The 25,664-nt window shown below is 47.6% G+C and overlaps 1 protein-coding gene and 1 long non-coding RNA gene across 6 annotated transcripts in view; one reads left to right on the top strand and one right to left on the bottom strand.

Moving 5' to 3' along the window:
* Window positions 1–25,664, top strand: part of ACSF3 (acyl-CoA synthetase family member 3) — a 117,184-nt gene that overhangs the window by 31,547 nt on the left and 59,973 nt on the right. For all 5 annotated transcript variants that reach the window (XM_050922657.1, XM_050922659.1, XM_050922656.1 and 2 more), the window contains one exon: window positions 12,754–12,866. In XM_050922657.1, the coding sequence (XP_050778614.1) occupies window positions 12,754–12,866 (113 nt within the window). The remainder of the gene's footprint in view (window positions 1–12,753; window positions 12,867–25,664) is intronic.
* The window catches only part of LOC127034143 (uncharacterized), a 150,270-nt gene that overhangs the window by 65,697 nt on the left and 58,909 nt on the right, over window positions 1–25,664 (bottom strand). The window lies entirely within an intron of this gene.

Below are 25,664 nucleotides of genomic sequence, written 5' to 3'. Positions count from 1 at the left end.
CAAGGTGGAATTTATTTATTAAGAATGATCTATTGCAGATTCTCTGATTTTTAACAATGCTCGCTCCTTTTTGTTTCAATTCAAAGAGGAGCAGTCACAACCTGAAGTCTTCAATGGAAAAGGTGGATTGGTCCAACGCCCCCACTTCTGCGGCAAGTTACAGGGAGGGGCCTGTCCCCCAGTCAGTGATACCTTGGGAGTTGTATCCAGGTCTAGTCTCTCAGTTAGATTTCCCCCCAGCTAGCAAAGTGCACAAGGCTGGGTACTTGAGATAGGATGTCTGTTCACTCTTATTTTAGTGCAGGTGTATTGCTCCTTTACAACCGAATACCTCCGGTTCTGTGAACATACGGAGCTTGGAGACAATTTTCGAGGTCACCTCATGGGAGGCTGCTGCTGGAAGTAGTTCTGATCTGTCCCTCCAGCACTGTTGCTTAAATGTATAAGGTTCAGCACAAGCAGCTTCTTGTAGACAAGGGTTGTCTTGCTGCGTTTCCTCTCTGAGGCTGTTCTGACTCTACAAGTCAGGTCTGATTGGTCCTGGTTTGAGAATGCGCTGTCATCGAGAAAAGGAACCATTTCTCACCTGTGAGCATGAATTTGAGGCATAACTATATCACTAAACCAGGTCCGCCCCTTTCTGGGCAGATAAGTGACTGAGCCTTCACAGTGTAGCCGAGGGGCTTAGAATGCCATTGCATTCACTCGAAGGACAGTTAGCCCAGCTGACCTCCTTCTGAATGGCCTTGGTGCCTATGGAGGGTCATGAATGTGGCCAGCTGTACTTAACCAGCCCATACACAGCCAAAATTTGCTTTCTGGTAAATCTTTCTCCTTCTGCCTTTGCTCCACGCAGCTTTTGCATCTTTGTGATGCTTCCTCTTTGACTTTCTTGTTACTGTTGTAGTTTTCAGTACCTAAGAGGGAGACTGAGCTAAACTGCCAAATCAATAAAAGTAAAATTCACTGTCATCCATTGTTGTATGCAGAGCGGTGGCCATGTCATAGCCAGGTTATTAGAGAGACAGAGTGGGTGGGGGAGGGACCAACTTCAGCTGGTGAGAGAGGGAAGCTTGGGTCAGCACACAGCCTCCCATCTGCTGAGCAGTGCAGGCCACCAAGAACACATCACTCCAGGGCTCCGCTTCTCAGCACGGACTCCCCGGGGAGTACTGTCTCAATTGCAGGGCCTTGTTTTCTATCTTCAAAGTTGTCCATGGCACCCAAGTTACCTGAGGGGACTGAACACCTTGCCAGGCATCGTCATGACTCCCCACAACAGCTCAATTCCACTGGAGCAAAACTGTCCCCTGGGAGGGACCCTTGTACGTATAGGAGATGGAGCTTTCTCAGACTCTGGCTGATGAACCTGGAAATCACTCTGGATCAGAACAAAATGCAAATGCACTTCTCCAATCTTGCTGTCCCTCAGTAACACACTCAGACATCATCCCCCCTCCTACACCAAATCTCGTTCATGCTGTCTAGAAGACAGAGCAAGTATGAGAGTTGTTTTGTCATGGGCACACTTTGTAATTTTGTGATGCCACAATGATGGGCACAGCATAAACACTAAGGCTTAGTCTGCACTGCTAAGTTTGATCAGTGTAAGGCTGCTTAGGTTGATGTGACTATGTAAGTGTATGCATGTAGCGATACAGTGCCCCCTGCTGGTCTCCTGGGGAATTAGTGTTCCAGCCGTTGGAGCACCCTCTGCAGGTCAATGTCCTGCTGTCGCTGGCCCCATGTCCCTCCCAGACCCCAGTGCCCCTCTCCCTTGGGTGCTGCCCCCTGGCAGTATCCCCACTCTCTGGGCTCCCCTCCCAAGGGAATTCCCACCCTCTGTCCCCACCTTGCCTCAGTGTTCACTGCCAGTCCTCATCTAGTCCCCGCACTCTGGAGCAGACTATAGTCCTATCACTCATCATTGGCAAGGGGGGTTTGAACCTGCTGCCTCCACCTACCCCGGGGCTGCACCTCTGCAACCCCAGTACCTTTTCAGGCCTTTGGCTAGGCCTGCAGCCTGAGGGTTTTCCAGGTGGGAGCTCTCTGGCTTTCTTGCCCTATTTCCCAACACTGCTCTACTCCAGTACCTTACTCGAGTCCCAGGCAGCCAGGCCCTTCTCTCTCTGCGCCTAGAGAGACTGCCTGTGCTCCCGGCCCACAATCTCTTTATAGGGCCAGCCGCAGCCTGATTGGAGCGTGGCCCAGCTGTGGCTACTTGCCCAATCAGCCCAGGTTTTCCCCTACCACAGCCCTCTCCCAGGGCTGCTTTAAGCCCTTCAGGGCAGGAGCAGGTGGCAACCCCTCTACAACACACTACAGCCTTGCTCCTGTCGATGTAAGTGCCCTACCAACACCAACATCATAACTCCATCTCCATGACAGGCATAGGGCTTATATCAGTGTAGCTAGGGGGAGGAAGTGTCTAGTGGGTTACTTACATCAGCTGTTGGCTTTCATTCTTGTCAATTTCACTGCTCCATGCAGGGAGCTTTCCGGGCTCCCCACTGGGAGTCCAGTAACCAGCCAGACTCTGGGCAAAGAGCTCCCCGTAAGGAGCTGCGTGCAGAGCTGAGAGCCTGGGCTCTCAGCCCCCCTCACCTCCTCCCACTGCCCCTTTTCAGTCAGTGAAAGTGCTCCCACTGCGGTCGTGCACCACCGACAGAAGGAGGGTAGTGTGGACATGAACCGCTGCAGCAATTACTGTGGTGGACATAGGTCGACTTAAGTTTATAGTGTAGACATACCTTAAGATGGTACAGAGAGAGAGATGAGTTCATTGCCTTCGTATTCAGTAGGAAAAGGGAGAGTAACCACCAGAATGAGAGAGAAGTTTTCCAAGGGATAAAAGTGAAAAAGAAGTGAAAGTGAGGGTGACACCGGAACAGGCAAAAGAGAATAATTAGAACTGGAGACAGAGTCTCTGTGATTGGATTGCTGACACTCTAGAATAAACTGACCCTATGGGCGTAATGAGAGTACCCCCAGCAGAGACAATAGCCAAGGCCTGGAGAAGTCCTAGTAACAGATATCACACGCGTGCACACACACATCTCCTTATATAAAGGGATCAGGGGTAGAAATAGACAACTACAGACCTGTCAGTCTAACCTCTGTGTTGGAAAATACTGTAGAGGAAAGAGTAAGGGATGACTTGGACAGGTATGGGTTACTTAGAGATACTTGGTCTGGATTTACAAAAAGGAGATTCTGATAAACAGGTTTGATTAATTTATTTCAGGAACTGTCAATTGAAAAGCAGATGGGTGAAGCGGAGAGCTAATTTACTTGGGTTTTGAAAAGGCTTTTTATCCAGTATCCTGTTAGAGGCTAATGTCTAAGGGTATCCAGATACAGTACAATATTGGGGGTGAAATTTTCAACAGGATAAATAGGTTAATGGCTTGGTGACAAATGGGGGTAAATTGGGACAGTTCCTATGGCAAAGGGGTATTAAAAGGGGGAGTTCTGCATGGATTAGTGCTGAGCTCACACCTGTTCACGCTCACCATTGACCTCTGGAAGGGGGGGTGCTGCAAGGTGGGCAAAACTTTAGAGAACACAGAGCGGGGAGGGCCAGCCAGTCCTAAAAAGGAGAAACACTGGATTCAGTGAGACCTAGAAACAATAGAGACAACAATGGATTAGGAACGGATGCTGTGTAATATATCCAAGTGCTTGTTATGCTAGTAAGGTTTGAATGGAGGAGATCACACTGGTACTGCACAACAGGCTGCAGAGACCAGGCATGGTGGGTCTGACACTATCAGAGTATCATATTACAGGGAGAAGATTGAAAGACTGGGAAAGGTACAGAACAGAGCAGCCAGGAGGATCAAGAGACTCGGGTTATAATAACTGTTCCAAAGGATAAAAAATTCAGAAAGCACCAGCCATTCAGGGAAACTTCCTTATACAGAGGGTAATGGATCTGCAGAGCAGACTCCCAAAGAAACTGCATGTGTGAACCTATTAAAAAAGGGTTTAGATGAGCAAAAGCATTATATGGGACAAAAGCTAGACAGAGGTTGACAGCCCTCAGTGTACTGCTGTCTGATGCTATTACTATCTTTATGAAAAAATTAGCAATGTATCACTCTGCTAAATAGGAGAAATCAAGTGGCAAACTCCTCTGAAAATTGAAGAGATTCCAGGACAGCAGCCTTTGGAGCCTTGCCTTGCTTATCCTTGCCTTTTCTTCCCTGGCATTTCTCTCTGTCACAACCACCATGTCTGTCCCACCGGTGGCAGTGAGGGTGGCAGAGCTAGCGTAAGCAAGGAATTGGCAGCTCACCAGCATTTTGGCCACCACGTCCATGGGCTCTCTAACCATATTGAGAGCTGAAGTCACCTCCCAACACAGCACATATGAGGGCAGTGGGGAAGTGTTAAAAAGCCACAACCCGAGATGTTTTGACTCGGTGAGTGGCAGATCTGTGCTCCTCTGAAAAGCCCACAGTCCATTTGACCATACTGAGATATCTGTGTTAAAAGTAACCCTTCCCCCGCCCTCTACACACATGCAGACGCACAAGGAAGTCCAATTCCTGTTAGATTTAGAGCAGGAGCAATAGCAAGAGCAAAATGCTTCATTATTTGCAGTTTCCATAAGCTCCTGCCTGAGACGTGACCTGACCCCCAGCCTCCCTTCTTGATATAGTTGGTGTCTGAGGGGTCGAGAGCTCTAAAAGCCACTCTCTTGGGAACTCTGCCATGCCACCTGGAACATCCCTGACAGCCTGGCCTCAAGGGAGGGTTCGTTCGCCAGCCGAAGCATAGCTCTGAAGGTGCAGGGGAAGTGAGGGGAGCCTGTATTTTCCAAAGGAGAAAAGATGAAAGATTCGAAAGATAAATGTTTGCTTGTATATGGTTAAAACCCTGTTTAAAATGCCTCTGTTTTCACCAGCTCTCATTCTAATCCCCCTGGTGCTGTTACTGTGAAGGGAAATGAATAATTCATGGCCAGAGAATGCCTCACTGGGCCTAATCACCACTTTAATTGGAGGTTTAGATCAGAGGCGGCTAATAGCTCCTACAGCAGGGACTCCATGTATTGTTGACAGTGAGATCGCTGAGTGCCTTATCGTTGGCCTGTTTCAATTCTCCCAGGACGCCACCACACATACCAGCAGCAAGGTCCCCAGATACTGAAGGACGTAGACCACAAGGCCAATTAAATTTATCTGGGAAGAGCTGACAACTTCTTTAAACAGAGGAGAACTGGTGAAAGAATAATAGGGTCACTCTCCTTTCTGACTGCAGCCTGTCTGATGCTGACTGAGCTGACACTGTGTGGGCATGTTGCCAGCATTTCTTAACATGCATGAGCGGATGAATTGGAAGGTGTTGAGGGGGAAGGTGCAGGGGTTTCTCCCCAGTTCTAGTCCTGACTTCTGACCCGGTACTAAAAGGAAGCCAATGCTGGTTTTTACTCCCATCTTCTTGTAATCGAATTCTGGTCTCCCCTGACTCAAATGGAGTTATTCCTGATTTACACGGCTGTGAGATCAGAATCCGTCTGATCTTTATTTTAAAATGCCACTTGGGTCTGAGAAGCTCAAGTCATTGTCTTTGCATGAAGACTTTAATTATAATTTTGTGTTCATGTAGATGCTATTCACATTGTCCGCATTTTCCAGAATGTATGGACCATTTTCAAAGGTTTATCATTTTTGCTTAACACCAAATAGACACTTTTTGGATGGAGTGTGATAAACCAGCTTCCATGCTACTAGGGGCTTGTTTTACACATTAATTTTATTTTAACTGTATAGGAAATAAATTGATTGAGCTATTTATTATTGTAATGTAAGCAGAAACCTCCTTCTCCTCCCAATATGAAATCACTGCTGTGATCAAGGAAGACAACATAAGAATGGCCATACTGGGTCAGACCAAAGGTCCATCTAGCCCAGTATACTGTCTACAGACAGTGGCCAGTGCCAGGTGCCCCAGAGGGAATGAACAGAACAGAGAATCATCAAGTGATCCATCCCCTGTCGCCCTTTCCCCACTTTTAGTAATAAAAGGCTAGGTGAGGGGGTCCCTGCCCATCCCGGCTACTAGCCATTGATGGACCTGTCCTCCATGAACTTATTTAGTTCTTTTTTGAACCCTGTTATAATCCTGGCCTTCACAACATCCTCTGGCAAGGAGTTCCACAGGTTGACTGTGCTTTGTGTGAAAAAATACTTCCTTTTGTTTGTTTAAAACCTGCTTCCTATTAATTCCATTTGGTGACCCCTAGTTTGCATGTTATGAGAAGGAGTAAATAATACTTGCTTATTTATTTTCTCAACACCAGCCATGATTTTATAGACCTTGATCATATCCCTTCTTAGTTGTCTGTTTTCCAAGCTGAAAAGTCCCAGTTTTATTAATCTCTCCTCATACGGAAGCGGTTCCATATCCCTAATCATTTTTGTTGCCCTTTTCTGAACATTTTCCAATTCCAGTATATCTTTTTTGAGATGGGGCGACCACATCTGCACACAGTATTCAAGATGTGGGTGTACCACAGATTTATATAGAGGCAACATGATATTTTCTATCTTATTATCTAGCCCTTTCTTAATGATTTCCAACATTCTGTTTGATTTTTTTAACTGCTGCTGCATATTGAGTGGATATTTTCAGAGAACTCTCCACAACCACCCAAATGAAAACAAGGCTGGGAGCACATGCCGTGATTGTGAATTGTACACAGCCTTGTATGGGAAGACAGCAATCCTTTGTTCCTTTTTTAATTAGAGTTGGAAAAATCAATATTAAAATCACAGTGGGACTAGCTTCTTGGAATTGATTGTAGGAGCCTTTCACCACTAGGGTCACCAGTTCAAATCCAGAGCAATAATGGCACAAAGTCATTACCCTCTGATGGCTGTGTGGGGGCCTGTGTGGAATGAGTTGCATCTCGGACCAGTTCCTACTGGTGAAGTGTCCTCAACGCAAACACCATCATTGCAGTTGATGATGTAAGGAATAGGGGGAGAAGGATAGTCGCTACGGGTGTAATTTTTAAAAGTGTCTCAGGGACTTTAGTATCAGAAGGGTAGCCGTGTTAGTCTGGATCTGTAAAAGCAGCAAAGAATCCTGTGGCACCTTATAGACTAAGACGTTTTGGAGCATGAGCTTTCGTCTGTGAAGCTCATGCTCCAAAATGTCTGTTAGTCTATAAGGTGCCACAGGATTCAGGGACTTTAGCGTCAAAGTTCCATTTTAAGAAAGCCAATGAGACTTTCCCTAAGTACTCAAAATTCACAGATGCATAGAGAGTAAATCAAGAAGAGACCATTCGATCATCAAGTTTGACCTCCTGTATATCACAGGCCATTACATTTCACCCAGTTACACCTGTATTGAGCCCAGTAACTTGTTTGGCTAAAGTATATCTTCCGGAAAGCCATCCAATCTTGATCTGAAGATCTTAAGAGATGGAGAATCTATCGCTTTCCTTGTTAGTTTGTGCCAATGATTTATCACTCTCACCGCTAAAAATTTCTAATTATAATTTATGTGACTTTAGCTTCCAGCTATTGGTTCTTGTTCTGCCTTTTTCTCCTTGGTTTAAAGACCCCTTATTTTTCTCCCCAAGAAGGGGAGGAAGAAACAGGTAGTGGGACATAGGCTCCGAAGTCATGGAAGTGTTTTTGAAAATGTTGTCCCAAGTACTCAGGGCGTACCCCAACATGCTCAATGTGTCCGGCTTTTCTGGTGTTTGCCACATTTTCAGTGACTTATGACATGACCTTGAGTGCTCCCAAAATTCACTAGGAGAAGTCTGCCTGTTCAAAATATGTTAATACCAGTAGACAGCACCATCTCCAATGGAATGGGATAAGTGCTTAGGTCAATCAGTCTCTTTTTGTATTCTGGTGTAATCCATGGACTCTGACTGGATGAGATGGATTACGTTTCCTCAGCCTGGCAGCCCTTTTGGGGCTGTTATGAAAACAGTTCAAACCACACATAAGAACGGCCGTACTGCGTCAGACCAAAAGTCCATCAAGCCCAGTATCCTATCCTCTGACAGTGGCCAATGGCAGGTGCCCCCATAAGGGAATGAACAGAACAGGTTATCATCAAGTGATCCATGCCCTGTCACCCAATCCTAGCTTCTGGCAAACAGAGGCTAAGGACACCATTCCTGCCCATCCTAGCTAATAGCCATTGATGGACCTATCCTCCATGAATCTATCTAGCTCCCTTTTGAATCCAGTCATAGTATTGGCCTTCACAACACCCTCTGGCAAGGAGTTCCAGAGGCTGACAGTGCATTGTGTGAAAAAATACTTTCTTGTGTTTGTTTTAAACCTGCTACCTATTAATTTCATTTGGTGGCCCCTTGTTCTTGTATTATGAGAAGGAGTAAATAACACTGTCTCTATGCCACTCGTGATTTTATAGACTTCTATCATATCCCCCCTTAGTTGCTTCTTTTCCAAGCTGAAAAGTCCCAGTGTTATTAATCTCCCCTCATACGGAAGTCATTCTATACCCCTAATAATTTTTGTTGCCCTTTTCTGAACATTTTCCAATTCCAATATATCTTTTTTGAAATGGGGCAACCACATCTGCACGCAGTATTCAAGGTGTGAGCATACCGTGGATTTATATAGAGGCAATATGATATTTTCTGTCTCATTATCTATCCCTTTCTTAATGATTCCCAACATTCTGTTCGCTTTTTTGACTGCTGCTGCACATTGAGTGGATGATTTCAGAGAACTATCCACAGTGACTCCAAGATCTCTTTCTTGAGTGGTAACAGCTAAGTTAGACCCCTTCATTTTATATGGCTAGCTGGGATTATGTTTTCCAATGTGCATTACTTTGCATTTATCAACGTTGAATTTCATCTGCCATTTTGTTGCCCAGTCACCCACTTTTGTGAGATCCTTTTGTAGCTCTTTGCAGTCTGCCTGGGACTTAACTATCTTGAGTAGTTTTGTATCATCTGCAAATTTTGCCACCTCACCGTTTACCCCCTTTTCCAGATCGTTTATGTTAAATAGGACTGGTCCCAGTACAGATCCCTGGGGGACACCTCTATTCACCTCTCTCCATTCTGAAAACTGACAGTTTATTCCTACCTTTTGTTGCTTATCTTTTAACCAGTTACCAGTCCATGAGAGAACCTTCCCTCTTATCCCATGACAACTTAATTTACATAAGAGCCTTTAGTGAGGGACCTTCTCAAAGGCTTTCTGAAAATCTAAATACACTATATCCATTGGATTCCCCCTTGTCCATATGCTTGTTGACCTCCTCAAAGGGTTCTAGTAGATTGGTGAGGCATGATTTCCCTTTACAAAAAACATGTCGACTATTTCCCAACAAATTATGTTCATCTCTGTGTCTGACAATTTTGTTCTTTATGGTAGGTTCAACCAATTTTCCCAGTACTGAAGTGAGGCTTACTGGCCTGTAGTTGCCAGTCTAATAATAATTGGATGTATATGACCTTATATTGTGAGAAAGATTTAAACCTGTATCCCACTTGCAACAGGAACCCATCCCTTACCTGCCATGTAGTTTTCTGTTCGTTACTTGCCGGATTTGCTAATTGTTAGGGTAGTTTTGTTGCAATAAAATCTCTCTCCCTCATAGCCCATCTGCTCTTAGTTGATCCTGCAGGGAAGTCATAAATTTAGACACATATCTGTGTCCATGGCAACTGTCTGATGTGACAAACACAGGATTGTGATGTCAAAAATACAAGATCACTGGAGGTTCAAACAGAAAGAGAAGATCAATAGTGAGGAAGAAGCCCCTTGGACCCAAATGCCAGAATTACAGACAATAATGGAGGGAGTCAGAAAATGACCCCTCAGATAGAAGTGTTCCTACCCGCCAACTGTTTGCTGCAGTGTGGAATTCCAGTTCTAATATCGTTTGACGTAACAGCAGCACTTGGACTGTATTGTTGCCATGCTGGTGGCTGCAGATGACTTGCTTCCCTTTCTACTGCCATCCTCACTTCCACCAGTGAAGCTTGCACTGGTGGTAGCAATGGGGATGAACATTAGGGGAGAAAAGGGGAAGGTGAGCGTTAGGTAAGCGTTGCAGCATTTTTATTCCCAGAGGTGAAAATAACTATCCCCATTCCCCAGGTAAGGCAATTGAATAAAGTGCAGCACAAAGGGATGAAATGTTTTACCCAGGGCTCCAGAGAGAGACATTGTCAGAGCTTCTGATTAAAATTAGAGAGCCTGGCTCCCTGCCCTGTGCTCCAGTCCCCCCTGCCTCTGAACTCTAAATACCATTTTAGAATGCTGGAGCCAGCTGATTAGTTGTCAGGGATGTCAACCCAATTCCCAGCAAACGTGTCTCTCATTCTGGATCATTTTTGCATCTAATTGTATTTCCTAACCACAGTGAAATACACCAGGCCAAGCGTTTCAAGGGAATTACTGCCCTTGTCAGCCTGGTGCCCTGGTAACACCACCTGCTATGTGCTGCGATCACCCATGGAATGCCCTCCATGTTCTGTTTGCTTTCATCTGACTCGCCCTGGGGAGTCGGTGGCTGTGTATTGGATCAGGGTTCAGGATCACTTGCTTAGATTAGTTGCCTTCTGGTGAAATAATCCTATTCTGTTTGTTCACTGATGTTTTCTGTATGGAACTCTTCTCTCTTGGCACATGAAGCTGCTTGCCGCTGAACCTGGCTTAGAAAAATAATCAATTTCCACTGCCAGTTTCCCAGATATTCAGACTAATAACTCCTCACCACTGCTGTCCCCTCTCTCTGCCAGCCCGGAAAAGCAGCCTTGTTAGCTGGAAATCTTGGCGTGGAATTTGCTAATGTTGACATTGAGCATTGGACTGGAACTCTAGGGGCAGCTTTATAAAGCATCAGTTGGGTGCCTTTAAAACTCTGGCTCCCTAGCTAGTGTCTGTAGAACTGTTTATCCTGTTAAATGTTCAGTGAAGTGTAATGTCATGAATTTCTACACAGACATGTCGCGTGCTCCCCTCCCACAGAGCACTCGCAGCTGACCTCTCCTCCATCGCCCGCTCTGCTTTAGACTTCAGCATTCACTGTCATATAAATCGCAGGCGTCGAAGGTACAGAGTATCGAAGCGAGGACAGCCTTCTGCCAGCGCGTGTGTGTGAGATGCACAGTCAAGCCCTTTGTGTAACTACAAACAGCACCTACAACCGCGGGCTGTGCCACTTGGAACCAAGGCCACCACTGAGTGAGCTTGCCAGCCTTGGGGTTAGAGAGTTCTGAAGCAAAGCTGCCCTTGTTTCCCTCTGAGGGTTTGGCTACACTTGCAGCTGTAGAGCGCTGGGAGTTACAGCTGTCTTCGTACAGCTGTGTAGGGAAAGCGCTGCAGTGTGGTCACACTGACAGCTGACAGCGCTTGCAGAATATGCAGCGGTGTCGGGAGTGGTGCATTGTGGGCAGCTATCCCAGCGTTCAAGTGGCTGCAGCGTGCTTTTCAAAAGAGGAGGGTGGGGTGGAGTGTGACAGGGAGCGTGGGGGAGACAGAATGAGTGGATTTTTGGAGCTGACACTGTCAGCTCCCTGCCTTGCAAGTTCTAAGGACTGGAAGATACACAGCACCAACCTTCCATCATTTTAAGAGTTTCGACCCCTTCCCCCACTCCTCTCTCATTCACTAAATGCAAATAGCTTTCAGACCAGATAAGCAGCTGCTCCAAAACGGACCCCCCTGCCCCCCCTCCGGGCTGCTTCTCTTCTCAAGCAAACACTAGCTGTGGACATTCCAAAGGAATCCCCCTGCCTGCCTCTGCTCGAGCAAACAGTAGCTGTGTTTGTTTTTTAGAGAAGCGGCTCCGGGAGCCCCGAGTTCATAACAAAACAAAGAGTGTTATCTTTACTTAAAAAGCATTATGGGAATGTTCCGGAGGTCAGTTACAGCGTACTGAAATTAATCACTGTTTACACTGGCACCCCAGCGCTGCAGGAGCAGCGCTATAGTCGTTATTCCCCAGGCTGAGGTGGAGTACAGCCAGCGCTATATATGCCTTGCCAGTGTGGACAGAGAGTGAGTTACAGCGCTGTAAAGCCACCACCAGCGCTGTAACTCTCCAGTGTAGCCAGGCCCTGAGGGTTAGCCGAGAAGGACATTTAGTGAACTGGATAGTTAGGATCCTGGTGGCTGCAGTTTTTGGAGGCACTTGGTCACTGGGCCATAGGCAGTTGTTCCTAACACTGTCCAATTTCCCAGCTCTGCAGACTGAAACCTGAAGAGTAATGATGTGTTTTGAACTCTGCTTTTCTCCTTTCGTGTTTTATGCGCAGCGTATTGATGCAAATAAAACTGATAATATCCCAGGCAGTTCTTACTGTGCCTTTGCCTTCCCTGTCAAGTCCAGGTGGTAAGAATCCGAGAGCAGCTGTAACAATCACTGTGCTCTCTTCATGGGTATGCTTGTTTCCCTTTTTTTTTTTAAACACAGCTTCATTACTGAGCTGCAAAGCTGTGCCAACGTTTGATCTGACCTCAGAGAGTGACTGGAAGGGACCTGCTCCGACATGGAGACATGTTCGCTTTTCTAGGCATTTCCTACAGTGCCTCCGTCAGTGAACGGCTGAACAACATAGCAGAAGGTCTTGCAAGCATGTGTGTGATGTGTGTTTGCTTCACCTCAGGTGATCACTGCCTCCTATTCTGTGGCTGCACAGTGCCACCCTCCAGAGCTCAGCTGCAGAAGAGCAGTTCCTTTCTTCCATGTACCACCCAACTCTCTCTCATTCCCCCTTGTTTCCTTTCCCAGGATCTGTGGGGACCCCGCTGCCAGGGGTGGAAGTGCGCATTGCCACGGAGAGCTTGGGCAGGGAAAGTCCTTCCTACACCATCCACGCTCAAGGAGATGAACGTGACACAAAGGTAGCATGCAGCCATGTTGTCTGCTTCTGTCTCTTGTATCTGCCTCTCTGTGACAATCTGCTAGGGTACCCAGAGTTGAGTCACTGCGTTACCTCTCCCAGCCTCAGCAAGTGGGAGCCTCGCTGTTGCTAAGCTGGGTGTATCAGCTCCCTGACACATCAGCTTGTTGCCCTGCCAGCACATTGTTAGAACTCCATCAGTCCAAATCTTGGCTAGCAGTAATAATTAGTGAACCCTGATTCCCAAGTTCCTCAGAGCTGTATATCTGCAGTGCTCAGTCCCGCTCACTATAGCGCTCACAAAACTCGATAGTATCAAGTTTGCCACTCCTTTAAAGAGAGAGAACATAGCAGCTTAGTAAGGTAACTGAGATGGGCAAGCCCTCCACTTCAGTCAAAGCTGGAGTTGGCTTATAGTAAAGAATGTTTCTGAATAAGAGGGCATAGGTTTGAGTGATACACCTCAACCCTGATATAACGTGACCCAATATAACATGAATTTGGATATAACGCTGTAAAGCAGTGCTCGGGGGGGGGGGGGGGGCTGCGCACTCTGGAGGGTCAAAGCAAGCTCGATGTAATGCGGTAAGATTTTTTGGCTCCCGAGGACAGCATTATATCGAGGTAGAGGTGTATCAGGTGTAAGGAATAAAGGTAGAAATGGTTACAAACACACACAAGTAAGGAAATCCTTCTAGGATTTCAATCTAAATTAACTAGTGTCCTTAGACTAGAGTCCTTTGTTCAAATAAGTTTGTCTCTCTAGTCTTTCTTCCAGCATGGCTGACCTGTGTTTTAGCCAGGACTCTTCACGGAGCTCGGAGTGCTTGGGTCCTTTGTCTCCTCAGGTGAAGGGTTACTTCGGGGTTCTCTCCCTTTTCCTTGCTGGGTGCAGATGCCATGCTGTCTGGTGTACGCTCCATATTAGCTCCTCCCTCGCTGATGATTTTTACAATGCAACAATCTCTTCCTGCAACCTCCAATTCCAGTGAATAGCCCATTGAATGTGGACATACCTGATTTGAGGTGCTGGCCGCTTTCCTTGTCTGGAGATACCCTGTTTATCAACTTGCCCTGATCTGCCTGGTGTAAAATACATTTTAGGTTTTAGTAAAATTCTGTGTGGATTAACCGTGCATAAATCATGCAAGAATATTAATGATCAGTGAGTTATTAGTTTTCCAGTGATATATTACAAGCCCCTTTTGGGTAAAGATCATGACAACAGTGTGACACTGGTATCAGGTTGCTCTTTGGGTCCTGCTCTCAGTGAAAATTATGAAAACACTTCTCCCCTTCCACAGAGACCCAGAAAGAGGCAAACACTCTTGCTATTCCTAGTGACTCACTGATATTAGTTATTCTCGTCTCTTTGTTGTGTGCTGTGTTATTATTATGTGGTCACTGGAGCTTTTGAAGACTAAGTTAGACAAATACCTGTCAGGGATGGTCTAGCTAATACTTAGTCTTGCCTCAGTGCAGAAGACTAGAGAGATGACCTCTCGTGGTCCCTTCCAGTCCTACATTCCTAGGATTCTTTGATTATTCCATGTGTGGCACTTTACAGACCAAACAAGTAACTGTCCTTGCCCTAAGGAACTTGCAGCGTGTAGACCAGACATCTGTATGTAGGTTTGGAGCAGCAGGCAGAGTGCATCTTACACACAACACCTTTCTCCTCTTTCCCACCCCCTGATTGCCAGGGTGCCCTTCACCTGGCTTCCCTTTTGTGCCCTCATTGTAGGTGCAATTCACGTCACTTACTGTAGATCAATAACCATGGGATTTGCAGGCTCACTCAAGTAAATAGGTGTGTATGTGAGAGGAATTACCCCAACAACCACTTATGTGTGGGTGCAAAGCAAGGAGGCCAGTCTTTGAAAGCTGGTCCTAGGCGAAGGAATGATAGAGTTACAGGACTCTCTAGTAAACCAGGTTAGTTTCTCCTGTAACCATGGAGATGCCAGGGGTTCTAGCGGAGTTCCTGATGAGCACAGGAAATACTTGCTTACACTGCTCATGAAACTACTGGTGACAAGCTCAAAGAAAACTTCTTAACTCTGTCTCCTGTAAATCACGATTGAGGTGGTTCTCTATGCTGGCACCTGGCCGGAAGAGCTGGTGGGGCTGCTGTGGGTTGGGACTGAGGTGCATCTGTACAATGAGGAGGCCAGAGCTGGAACAGCAGTGAGGGAGATGCATAACTGGATTGAAATCCATTGGAAGAGCTGTGTGTGGGGAGATTAGACTGCATCTAACCTCAGTGTGCTACGCTGCAGCCAGCACTATGTGACTCATTTTCATTTGTATAAAAAATCCCTAGATTAACTAAGGGAGGTTAAAAAAAAGTGAAGGCTTGTCAGGGCATTCTGGCAGCTTGACAGAGCTATGAGCCTGTCTGTTAGCAAAACCAGCATGAAGATCTGGGCAGGAAGGGGACTTACCATGCGTCTAGCTGTAATTACTGTTGGTCTGCGCGTTAAATGACCTTGTTTTGCTGAGAGGTGGGCAGGGTAGAGAACTCTTAAAATGGACCCTATGGGCAGTTTAACATGTGTGAAGCTGTGTCCCATTTTTGTCATGTCATTGCTAGCGAGAGCCCAGAAATCTGTTTGCTCTTTTATTTCTGACTCCTGGTCTTAGAGTTCCGTTGGTCCTTTTTCACTTGCATTGGGTGAGGACATGACATGTAAACCAGTTGTCCAGTACAATTTTAATGATGAGCCCTTAACACTATTCACCCGGAAGAATCCCAGTGCTCTTTACGAATTAGATCTAGAATATGAGACTCATTTGCCCATTACAGGAATCAGTTGCCTCCGGGTTGAGATGTGGTCACTGTTTTTAATGTACAGGTGAACGAAATATATGTGGTTTTTGTTTGATTTTTGCAATATTCTGGACCAAAGCTAGGCTGACTGTACACCCGGGCTATCTGCTAGTCCTCGTGGGGCTCTGGATCTGGTTTTATTTGAAGGGGAAGCAGAGGAGAATGGGAGTCCAGACTTCATGTAGCTAAACCTCAGTCATTCACGCCTGGCTCACGTCCCCTTGTGGTTTCGGGGAAATGAGGCTTTGCACTACTCTGTATCGTTCTTACACACCAGGGGCCATCATTTATCCCTTTGCACCTGCCTGTCACCTCCTCCCGGTCCTCCGTCACTAGGCATGTCCCTCATTCGGTGCCACGTACTGTATATCCTGCCAACTAAACTCAGCCCTGATGTAAGCGGTCGCAGCACGTATCGAAGTCTGAATGCTCATTTGCAGTCACTGGGAGCTGCACTTGCTTACCCCAGCTCTGAAATTGGCCCCAAGCCTCTAGCTGATGCCTGGCTAGAGGCTGACTTTCCATCAAAGTCTCCCTAGGGCCTTTTGAATGTTCTGCTGAGTTTGCAAGATGTCTAACTCCGAACGCACAGGGAGACGGAGATGTTTGCCTCTGGGTATTTTCCTGATCATTCTTCTAGAGTGAGTCCAAACAGCTGTCCCCATCTCTCACACACTGCCCCTTTGCCCAGCTTTTCAATCTGTTTTTTCCATAGCCTGGCTGGAAGTTTCAGAGTACTGGAAGGGAGACTGTCCTTTGAGCAGCCCCTGTGCTAATGGGGCGGAACGAAGAGATGGCTTTGTTTGTTGATACTTACAGGTATCTCCAGTCTGTCCCATTGCTAGCAGACTATTTCCAATGGCAGAGTGCAGCAGCGTACTACTGTAGTTGTCAGGAAGTGACCACGCTGGGAAGTGTGGGTGCTGCTTTGAATGCATGTCTCCATAGATAAAATCACTGAGATGTCAGGAGTTTAATATCATTATTACGTGGAAGTAGCCAGCCTGAGCAGCATGACTTCATAGTCCATGGCTGTGCTGTCCGCCAGGTGCTAGTCACCTGATGAGCTCAGAGCCTCTCACTATGCACCTGTTCTGCTGGAAACGGCAGTGGCCTTGGCAGAGACCGAGAAAAAGTGTGTGTATGTCCTAAATTAACAACAGAATTTAACTCCTTCCTGCCTGCAGTGACACACTGAATGCCTCAACTAATGCGTGTTCCTGGGCTGACGTGCTGGAGCCTGGGTGCTGGGTGCACGTTTGTTTAATAATTTATATCACCAGAGACTATTTCAGTGAAACATGCTTAAAGTAGAAAAGACTCAAATCCCCATTTCCCCCCAACAATCAAAGGGAAACATGCTGAGCATTGTTTATATGCGATGAAACGCGGGATCTGGTTAGCTGATGAGGCTTCCTGACCACCATGATTCTCTCCCAGAGTTCAGGATTCTGACTCCGACGCCAAGACTCCTGGGTTCCAACCCTGGTTCTGCCACCTCGGCAAGTCACTTCCCTTCTTTGTGCCTCTTTTCCCCCCTTTTGTGAAATGGGGATAAAAATATTTACTTCTCTCCCTCACTGGAGGATTAAGAGCCATAATTAACATGTACTGAGGACTTTGAGATCTATGTACTTAAGCCAGGGGTGGGCAAACTACAGCTTGTGGGCTGGATCCGGCCCCTCAGGGCTTTGGATCTGGACCACGGGGTTGCCCCCAGTGGTGCCCTGGGCCCTGCTCTGCTCTCAGAAGTGGCCAGCACCACGACGTCCCTGCAGCCCCCGGGCAGGGGGGCAGAGGGCTGTGTGCGTTGCCCATGCCTCCAGGCACCGCCCCCCGCTGCTCCCATTGGCCAGGAATGGGGAACCGTGGCCAGTGGGAGCTTTGGGAGAGGTACCTGGAGGTGTGGCCAGGGCAGAGCATGCAGAGCCCTCCGCCCCCCTCCTCCAGGGGCCGCAGTGCTTCCTGGCGCGGCGCGGGGCCAGGGCCAAGGCAGGCAGGCAGGAAGCGTGCCCTGGCCCCAGTGCGCGTCGCTGCCACCCCGGTGCCACTTTAGGTAAGCGACGCCAGGTTGGAACCCGAACCCCGCCTGCACTCCGTCCCCCCAACTCCCTGCCTTAAGCCCCCTGCCTGCACCTCTCACCCCTCCTGCACCCCAACTCCCTGCCCTGAGCTCCCTTGTACACCCCATACCCCTCCTCTGCCCCAGTCCCCTTCCTGCACACTGCACCCCTCCTGCACCCCAACTCCCTGCCCTGAGCCCCCTCATACACCCCAGACCCCTCCTCTGCCCCAGTCCCCTTCCTGCACACCACACCCCTCCTGCATCCCAACCCCCTGCCCTGAGCCCCCTCATACGCCCCAGACCCCTCCTCTGCCCCAGTCCCCTTCCTGCACACCGCACCCCTCCCATACCCCATACCCCAAGCCCATGCCCCGACCCTGCATACAATTTCCCCACCCAGATGTGGCCCTTGGCCACAAAGTTTGCCCACCTCTGACTTAAGCCAAAAAGAAAAGGAAGTCAGGCAAGGGCAAAGTAATGAAAAAAGGCAGATAGATAAGAGTTAAAGAACAATAAACATGGGAGTCAGGTAGAGGTTAAAGAACGAACCCCACACAACATAGGAAAGGAGGTTGCTTCCCATCCTTCTCCATTTATTTATGTATTTGATTTTGATTGCTAAATCCATCCGTAAACTCCCATCCTAGCTCTGGGCACTGCTAGATGTTTTGATGTTGATAATGTGAAAAATGACCAAATGTCATATAATGGCCGGCTCATCCCGCTCTAGAAAATAAACACTCAAAGCAGCCATAACAGTGTAAAACACTTGCACATTCTCTGCTTTGACTTAGGGCAAGGACCTCTCCTATATAAAAAGCAGAGTGCTCTTCAGTGGTACTATACAACTAATAATGCTGCTGCTATAGAAATGTAACTCCTGGCCATTGTAGGGACATCAGGCTGTGCTGAAAGGCATGTCCCTTACGTACATTATACACTACATTGGAGAGCATGCAGAGGGTTAGGGATGAGTTTGGTGGTGTCAGCAGGGCTGGAAGTGACTAACTGTGGGGTGTGCTAATAAGAAGCTGTGATGGTTAGGCCCACAATGATCCTCTGACCCTGTTCCCCATGAGAAGGTGATCCCTCTGATTGGGGGTAGTCAGACTATCAGGGCTGTCCGCAAGGCAGCCAAACTTCAGCTGTGCCGTATGAATAATCAGAACCATTCCGTCCTCTCTGTTTTCCACAAGCAGCAAAAAGAGGCTGCATGTGCCAAGTAAATTGTTTGCTACAGATTCTTTTCTTAGCTGTACAAAGTGTTACAAGGTCATTGCCTTGTCCTGCTTGTGTTTGGCCATCCCATCCTCAGGAAGCAAGATGACAGAGTTCCTTTGAGCCATTTGTTCCCAATGCCATGCATAGCTGGCCTCATCTTGTTAAATGCAAGAGAGGTTGTGTTGTTTTCTCTTAAATAGTCTCCCTTCAGACACTTTTGTGTTTCCTGCTGAAGGGAGGGATGCAAACAGAACTCGGAGACATCTCTCAAAGATGAAATACTATCTCATCCACCACAGATGGTACAGAGGGAAGGGTATGGGGGGTGTGGTAGTGTTGGATGGTGAGGGAACATTTCCACTTTGCAGTCTGGTAACTGTGTAATATTGCAGCGAGGGGACTGATGTAATTTGCAAAGTTGGTTTCTGGCATGCCCTGAAGATCAATAATCTACTTAGCTGAAACTTTGCTGCATCTCTTTGTTCCTTCTTTTTTTTTCCTTTTCCCTTCATTAGAGTGTTGGATTCCATTCATACATACGGCTGCATCAGTAGGATTTCTTTTAACCCCAGTGATTATCTCTAGTCCTCTCTGCTCTCAGCGGGAAGAGTCTGAGAAGAGCAGTTCTGGGTTGGGTTTGTTGTTGGTTGACTCTTCGTATCACTTCCTGCCAATGCCGGCTGTTTATCAATGCACGTCACCTAGATTTCCCTCTCAGAATCAACTCCACGGCTCTTGGTTTCTTCATCGCTGTTGGCCCAGGGCTGTTCACACGAGCTCCCAGAGTGTTGCTGGAGAGCCAAGGCACTTCATTACATCTCTTTCCTGGACATGTTGCTGTACAGTGAAGTGGTACCTCGTATGGCAAAGGCCAAAATAACAGGTTTTGCTTTCATAGTTTTCATTTCTCCCCATAATAAATTCTCAGCAAATGTGGCTTAGCCCATTAACCTGGCAACCCCAGTGAGTGTGTCACCAAAACCCCTCTGACGTGCTGGGGTGTGATGGGAATGCAAAGTTAAAGGAGATTTCCTGCAGCGTACTCTGAGAGGAACCTAGGTGCTTTAGGCAGTGCTGGTTCAGTAGGTGGAGCTTGCCCTCTGAGGCGGTCCTGAACAGGTGCTGAGGGTGCAGTGTGAAACAAGCAAAGAAGGTCCTGACTCCTTTTAGTATTTAAGCACCCTGAACAGGTGTATAAACCCAGGTGTCATGGCTAAGTCTGGCTCCCTGAATGTCTTCTGCTCTTCCGATTTGACATTGTATTCGTCACTTCCTCTCCTAAGCAGTTGTGTAGCATTGCTAAATGTTGTTAAACCGCTGCCACGTTCCATCTGAGAAGTGGCTTCATTTCAGTGGTTGGTAAAGCAATCTCTGGACATCCCTCACTAGGAGCTGCAGGGGTTCCTGTTTCTTTGAGATCTTCAGAGAAGAGTTGCAGAATTCCCAGTTCTGATTATTAGAATGGATCGGTTTCTGGTCTCTTGTGACAGCGGCAGCTCTGAACCTGTTGCTGCTATAGACAAGCTAGGCCATCACCACCATCGAGGCCATAGCACTTGCACAAGAAGCAGTCACTGAATGATTGTCTGCCCAAGGCAGTTACCCATTATGCCTGTGGGGTTGAGCCAGCCCTGGGTTAGATGTATGTGCAGTGCTAATTCAGTGCTAAGTATAACCAGAGAGGTTAAGAGGAAGAGGACGACTATCCTGGCCTTCTAACCCCCCACTAATGCTTCCTCTTTAGACTTGGGTGCTTCCTTCCTACTTTTCTTTGATCCTGCACCTGTGACCTTTGCTCACCCTAGGGCTTTGGCTTCCCCTGTGGCGTGGATAGGAAAGGGTTACTTTTTCCCCCAGTGAGTATTTTGGTTTGGTTTGTTCCGTGCAATGCATATTTCATAGGCTGTAGCTTCCCAGCTGGCACAAGCCTATAAACCCTGTAAGCGTAACGGGTATTGTCTCTCTCTCTCTCTCTCTCTCTCTCTATTTATTTATTTATTTGGGGGTGGGGAGAGGGTTTTTTTCTTCCAAATTGCTCACTTACATGAGAGCCAACCCCAGTCCCTGACAATGGGGGTCTATCAATAGATAAATGGCTTCACAGCTGTATATAATGCTACACTCTAACCAGGGCTTTTATGGCAAGTAATTTTCTTATGATGAGGCTGCAAAGAGAGCTACACGGGATGTATGGGTCGCGAGGAGCTGGCAGCCGGAGGACGCTCCAGCAGTGGGGCTTTGCTTCCCTTGTTTCAAGATTGTAATTAGCTCGTTGCTTATCCATATGCAAGCTGTCATTCTGGATGGGAAACGGCACTGCGCTGGCCATTCCTCCCCACATAGCCGCCAGTGTCTCCTGGCCCCTCTTCCTGGCCCCCCTTCAGGTCTCTGCCATCTGTTACGAGCATGCTGACTGCTGCCTACACCTATGTATAGGCACAGAAGAGGAGTTGCATGGTTGTGGGTCATCACCAGATAACACATCCCACCATCAGGGGCTGTCCCCTGTGCCTTCACCTTGTCAGCATGTACATTTCACGGAGTCACCGGGCGATGCTCTGGAACTGCTCCCCACCAAGCCAGGCAGGACTTTGGGGAGCCTCCTCTCCCTTGGAGCAGACTTGTTCAGGGCAAGACGCTCACACGGCTTCACCTCCTGGGTCTCTCCATGGAGCATTCAGCATACCCCTCTGTGCGCTTCCCACAGCGAGTCCACCCCAGCGGGGTCCTGGGGAAGCCACTGGGTTCTGCACCCCCACTTTGCAGTCAGACGTGACTCTTAGCCAGCCAGTAAAACAGAGGTTTATTCGATGACAGGAACAGGGTCTAAAACAGAGCTTGTAGATACAGCGAACCGGACCCCTCGGCTGGGTCCATTCTGGGGGGCAGTGAGCCAGACCCCCAGGTCTGCCCTCCACCCTTGACCCCAGCCAGCTCCAGACTAACAAACCCTCCCAGCCCCTCCTCTCTGCTCAGCTCCTTTCCCGGGCCAGGAGGTCACCTGATCCCTTTGTCTCCAACACCTTCAGCTGGCAACTTTGCAGTGGAGGGGCCCAGGCCATCAGTTGCTAGGAGACAGAGGGTCAGGCATTTAGGTGCACTGGCCCTTTGCTCTGCCAGATACTTAAGAACTGCCATGGGGACACTGAGGCACCAATACAGTATTCAGAGAAAACATTAAGAACTTTCCCAGTTCGTCACACAAGAGGTGTGTGTCTTGTTCGTATTGATCTAAAATCTTCACAGAGTCAGGGGAGGGGCTGCTTGGTTACCAAGGTATCTGACACCCCCTATGAAGAGCTCACCTGTGAAGAGTACAGGCTTCCTTGCAGGGATGCCTTTCAAGGACCCAGTCCTGCAAGATACTGAGGGCTTGAGCGCCCTTAATGCCAGTCAAGGTGGTGGTGCTCACCACCTTGCAGGATTGAGCCCCAGATGAGAGCATGGTCAGAAAAGTATCTTTGCATGATTGGTTCTGTCTGTCTCTCCAGGTGTTTACATGGCCCCTGGGAGCGTAATGTCTGGCTCTGCTCTCTTTGTATGGTCAGTTGCATCTCCTGCCTTTTCTGACAACAGTAAGTTCTTGCTCCTTCTCTCTCCAGCTAGCCCTGCAGATCCAACCCAGCTCTAGGATAGGGAGCTGGGGTCTCCCCTGATTACATTCTGAATGCAGATTCCAGATTCCTGATGTTGAGGTGTGTAACGGAAGGGTCTCGGGGAGAGTTTGTTGCACTGACCACTAAAAACAACATTTTTACATTTCTAACCTGTGCAGCTTTGAGCAGGAATCATTGAGCGGCAGTCACACCTGGAGCCCTGCAATGCCATTTGTCTAGACACTGGACTTTAAAAGGCCACCCGTCCTCTCCAGCATGCCCAGGATGCCTTGGGCTGCGTGCATTCGAGAGGGAAGACGCCCCTGAGATTGCTGATTTCTTTAAGGGGCCTGAGTTTACAAAGCCGTAAACCGTATTTCTAAATGCATGTTAAAAATGAAATTGGCTGTTTATACTTTAAGACAGAGGGGAGTTGCTACCCTATTAGGGAGCAAATATTGTCAGGCCATGTATTTTACTATCCTGAAAGCTGGCCAGGTTGTTCTCCTTTCTAGCTGCCCTGGGACACATTTTTGACACGTGCAGTGCTTTTCTTTTATTAAACATTGCACTTACTGCGAATGAGGGAGGTGTATTTTTCCTTCTCTCGGGAGTTCCGTGTTATGGATAGAAGGGGGGGCCAGACTTTTCCGTATGAGGATGAGTTATAGTTTGGCGGGGACAGCCATTTTCTGTATGTTTCAGCAGAGGGCACCGGTCTGTTCCTTGAAGCATGGGAGTGGAAGAGGGGAGCAGTCTTCTCCTGTGTAGATGGACACGTCATGCTGCAGGTTGAAAGCAGAAGCCTCTTTCTCTGAGGGAGTGATTTCGTGAGTGGGTGGAAAGAAGAGAAACCTCTTTCTGGGGAAGGTGATCATGTGATGATGGCAGCTTGCAGGGCTCGTTTAAAATGAAAAGGAGACTATACATGATCTCCTTGAGAGGAGATCCTGCATTCGTCTGCTCAGCTGCAATTGGGTAGAGTTGCAAAGCTCTCAGTAGCAACTCTATTAAGATGCAGTAGTTTTGGAAGCTTGTAAGCACCTGTGTGGATAGTGTTCTTTGAGGTAATATTCGTAACTGAAATACCTTCCCAGCCTGACACTTGCGTGGTGTTTCTGATTATGAAAACCAGTGGGAGCTGCAAACCCATCACTGTTGGGAAATCTTTAGGCATTTTTAAAGAATATTGTTTGCTGGGCGTCGTTTGTGATACATTGCATGTGGCTTTGTGTTAGGCCAGACGTCTCCTCTGCTATTGGGGTGCAACAGACAGCCTGGGAGTCAATTTGAGAGGGAGCTAGTCCCTGGCTCACTGATTGGTGGAGCAAGGGAACGAAGTGTGGCTATGGGACAGGAGCTGGAAGTCGGGACAGAGGGAGGAAATGTGTAAGAAACTCCACTTACTGTCGTTGTCCTTTATTCTGTTAAGGAAGCTTGACCTGTAGAACATGGGCCTTGGCTCCGATTATTCACTGTATCCCTGAAATTCCCCTGCTAGCACAATCCACATTGTGCAGCGTGAGGAAATCCCAGAGCGCATTGGTCCTTGCTGGTGTTATGGGGATTACGCTCTAGGCCACGGAGCTTTTAGTGCAGCTCTCCAATGATTCCCAGCCATTTTTCAGGCCCTGCAGGAGTCCCCTTGTGCTAGAACATAAACATTTCATGTCTGAGACAGAACTTGTTTTTCATCGTTGCTGGTGACTGGTCTCTAGACACAGACTTTAAGAACAGGATTTTCAGTGTAGATACAGAATTTCTTGCACAACTTCTGTACTTGGCATTTTGCAATGATATTGATGGCCAGTGTGACACCAGCTTTTATTTGAGACCTCGTGGTACCCTATGGTGCAGCGGCATGTACATGCCAGACCCAAGAGAGCCCTGTAACCCCTCTGCACCCCCTTTCCAGTTGACAGTAAGAGGTTCTTGGGTCACAGATTGATCCTTGCTGGAGTTACGGGGTAACACTCCAGGCTGCTTAGGGTTTCATGCAGCTCTCAAACAATTCTCATCCCTTGTGATCTGAGACCCATTCAGAAAAATCAGACTGCGGATTTGCTTGTTTAAAGTTTCTCTTGTCCGTGTTGTGAGTGAATTTAGTGCGAGTGAAAGGGAGGGGCTGCTAGCATTGGCTTGAGCCAGGCATGTTGTGGGTAGGCAGACAGTGCATGAGGAAGTAATTTGAGGTGCCTGCATTTAACTTACTGTGAACAAGGTAGGAGAAGGTGAGTCCTTGGGATGGATTTGAGCGAGGACCAGGTGATGACTTGGTGAATGGGATCACGAGGGCATTCTGGTAGGTAGACAAGGAAAAAATCCTCAAGAATGAGGAAGGGAGCTGAGCGGGCATTGAGGCGGGGGTCACTGGCAGAATGGGGTTGGGAAGTGGGTGGAACATGACCTGAGTTGTGTTTTCTTGAAGATGGGCTGGGATGAGACCTGTCAAACTTGTGCTTGTGACATAGCTCAGATTGCAAAGGTCGGTTTACACATTGACCTGCGGGGCCACCACCTGAAGCATATCCTGTCTGTCCACCTCAACTTCTCAGTAAGGCTTCTGAAAAACAGCAAACAGTGGCAGGATGTTAATTGATTCTCTGCCTGGTTCTCAAAGAGACTGGCTGCCTGCCCCCAGCGCAGAATCAAAACAGGCATTGCAAGTGCACCTCAAAAATCTCTCTCTAATGAACAGCACACAGGAGGTGGGAAGATGTGCTGACATCTCGCCTCATTTATTATTTTCTGAAGACTGCAAACAAGAAAGACAGCACTGTGAAGCATGGAGCTGTTGGCATTTCTGGAACAATATTACACTTCTCATTTATGATGTTAATGTAGATCAAGAAGTTTTTTGTCCATAACATAATTGCAAAGATGATTGACCTTTCTCCGTCTTGGTTGTTTACTATGGTTCTTGCGAGATCATCTGGCATGAATCAGTGCAGTAACTTCTAAAGATCAGCATCACTGGGAAACATTTTGTGTTTCAAACTTCATAGCAGTTGCTATAAGTGCAGGGTTTGTTTTTAAGTGAAAACGCTGCGAGTCAGTCTTGCTTTTGCCCCTTTGTTTTTAAGTTTA

This window comes from Gopherus flavomarginatus, chromosome 14, assembly GCF_025201925.1.
Source record: "Gopherus flavomarginatus isolate rGopFla2 chromosome 14, rGopFla2.mat.asm, whole genome shotgun sequence".
Lineage (NCBI taxonomy): Eukaryota > Metazoa > Chordata > Testudines > Testudinidae > Gopherus > Gopherus flavomarginatus.
This window is presented reverse-complemented; position numbering and strand designations above follow the sequence as displayed.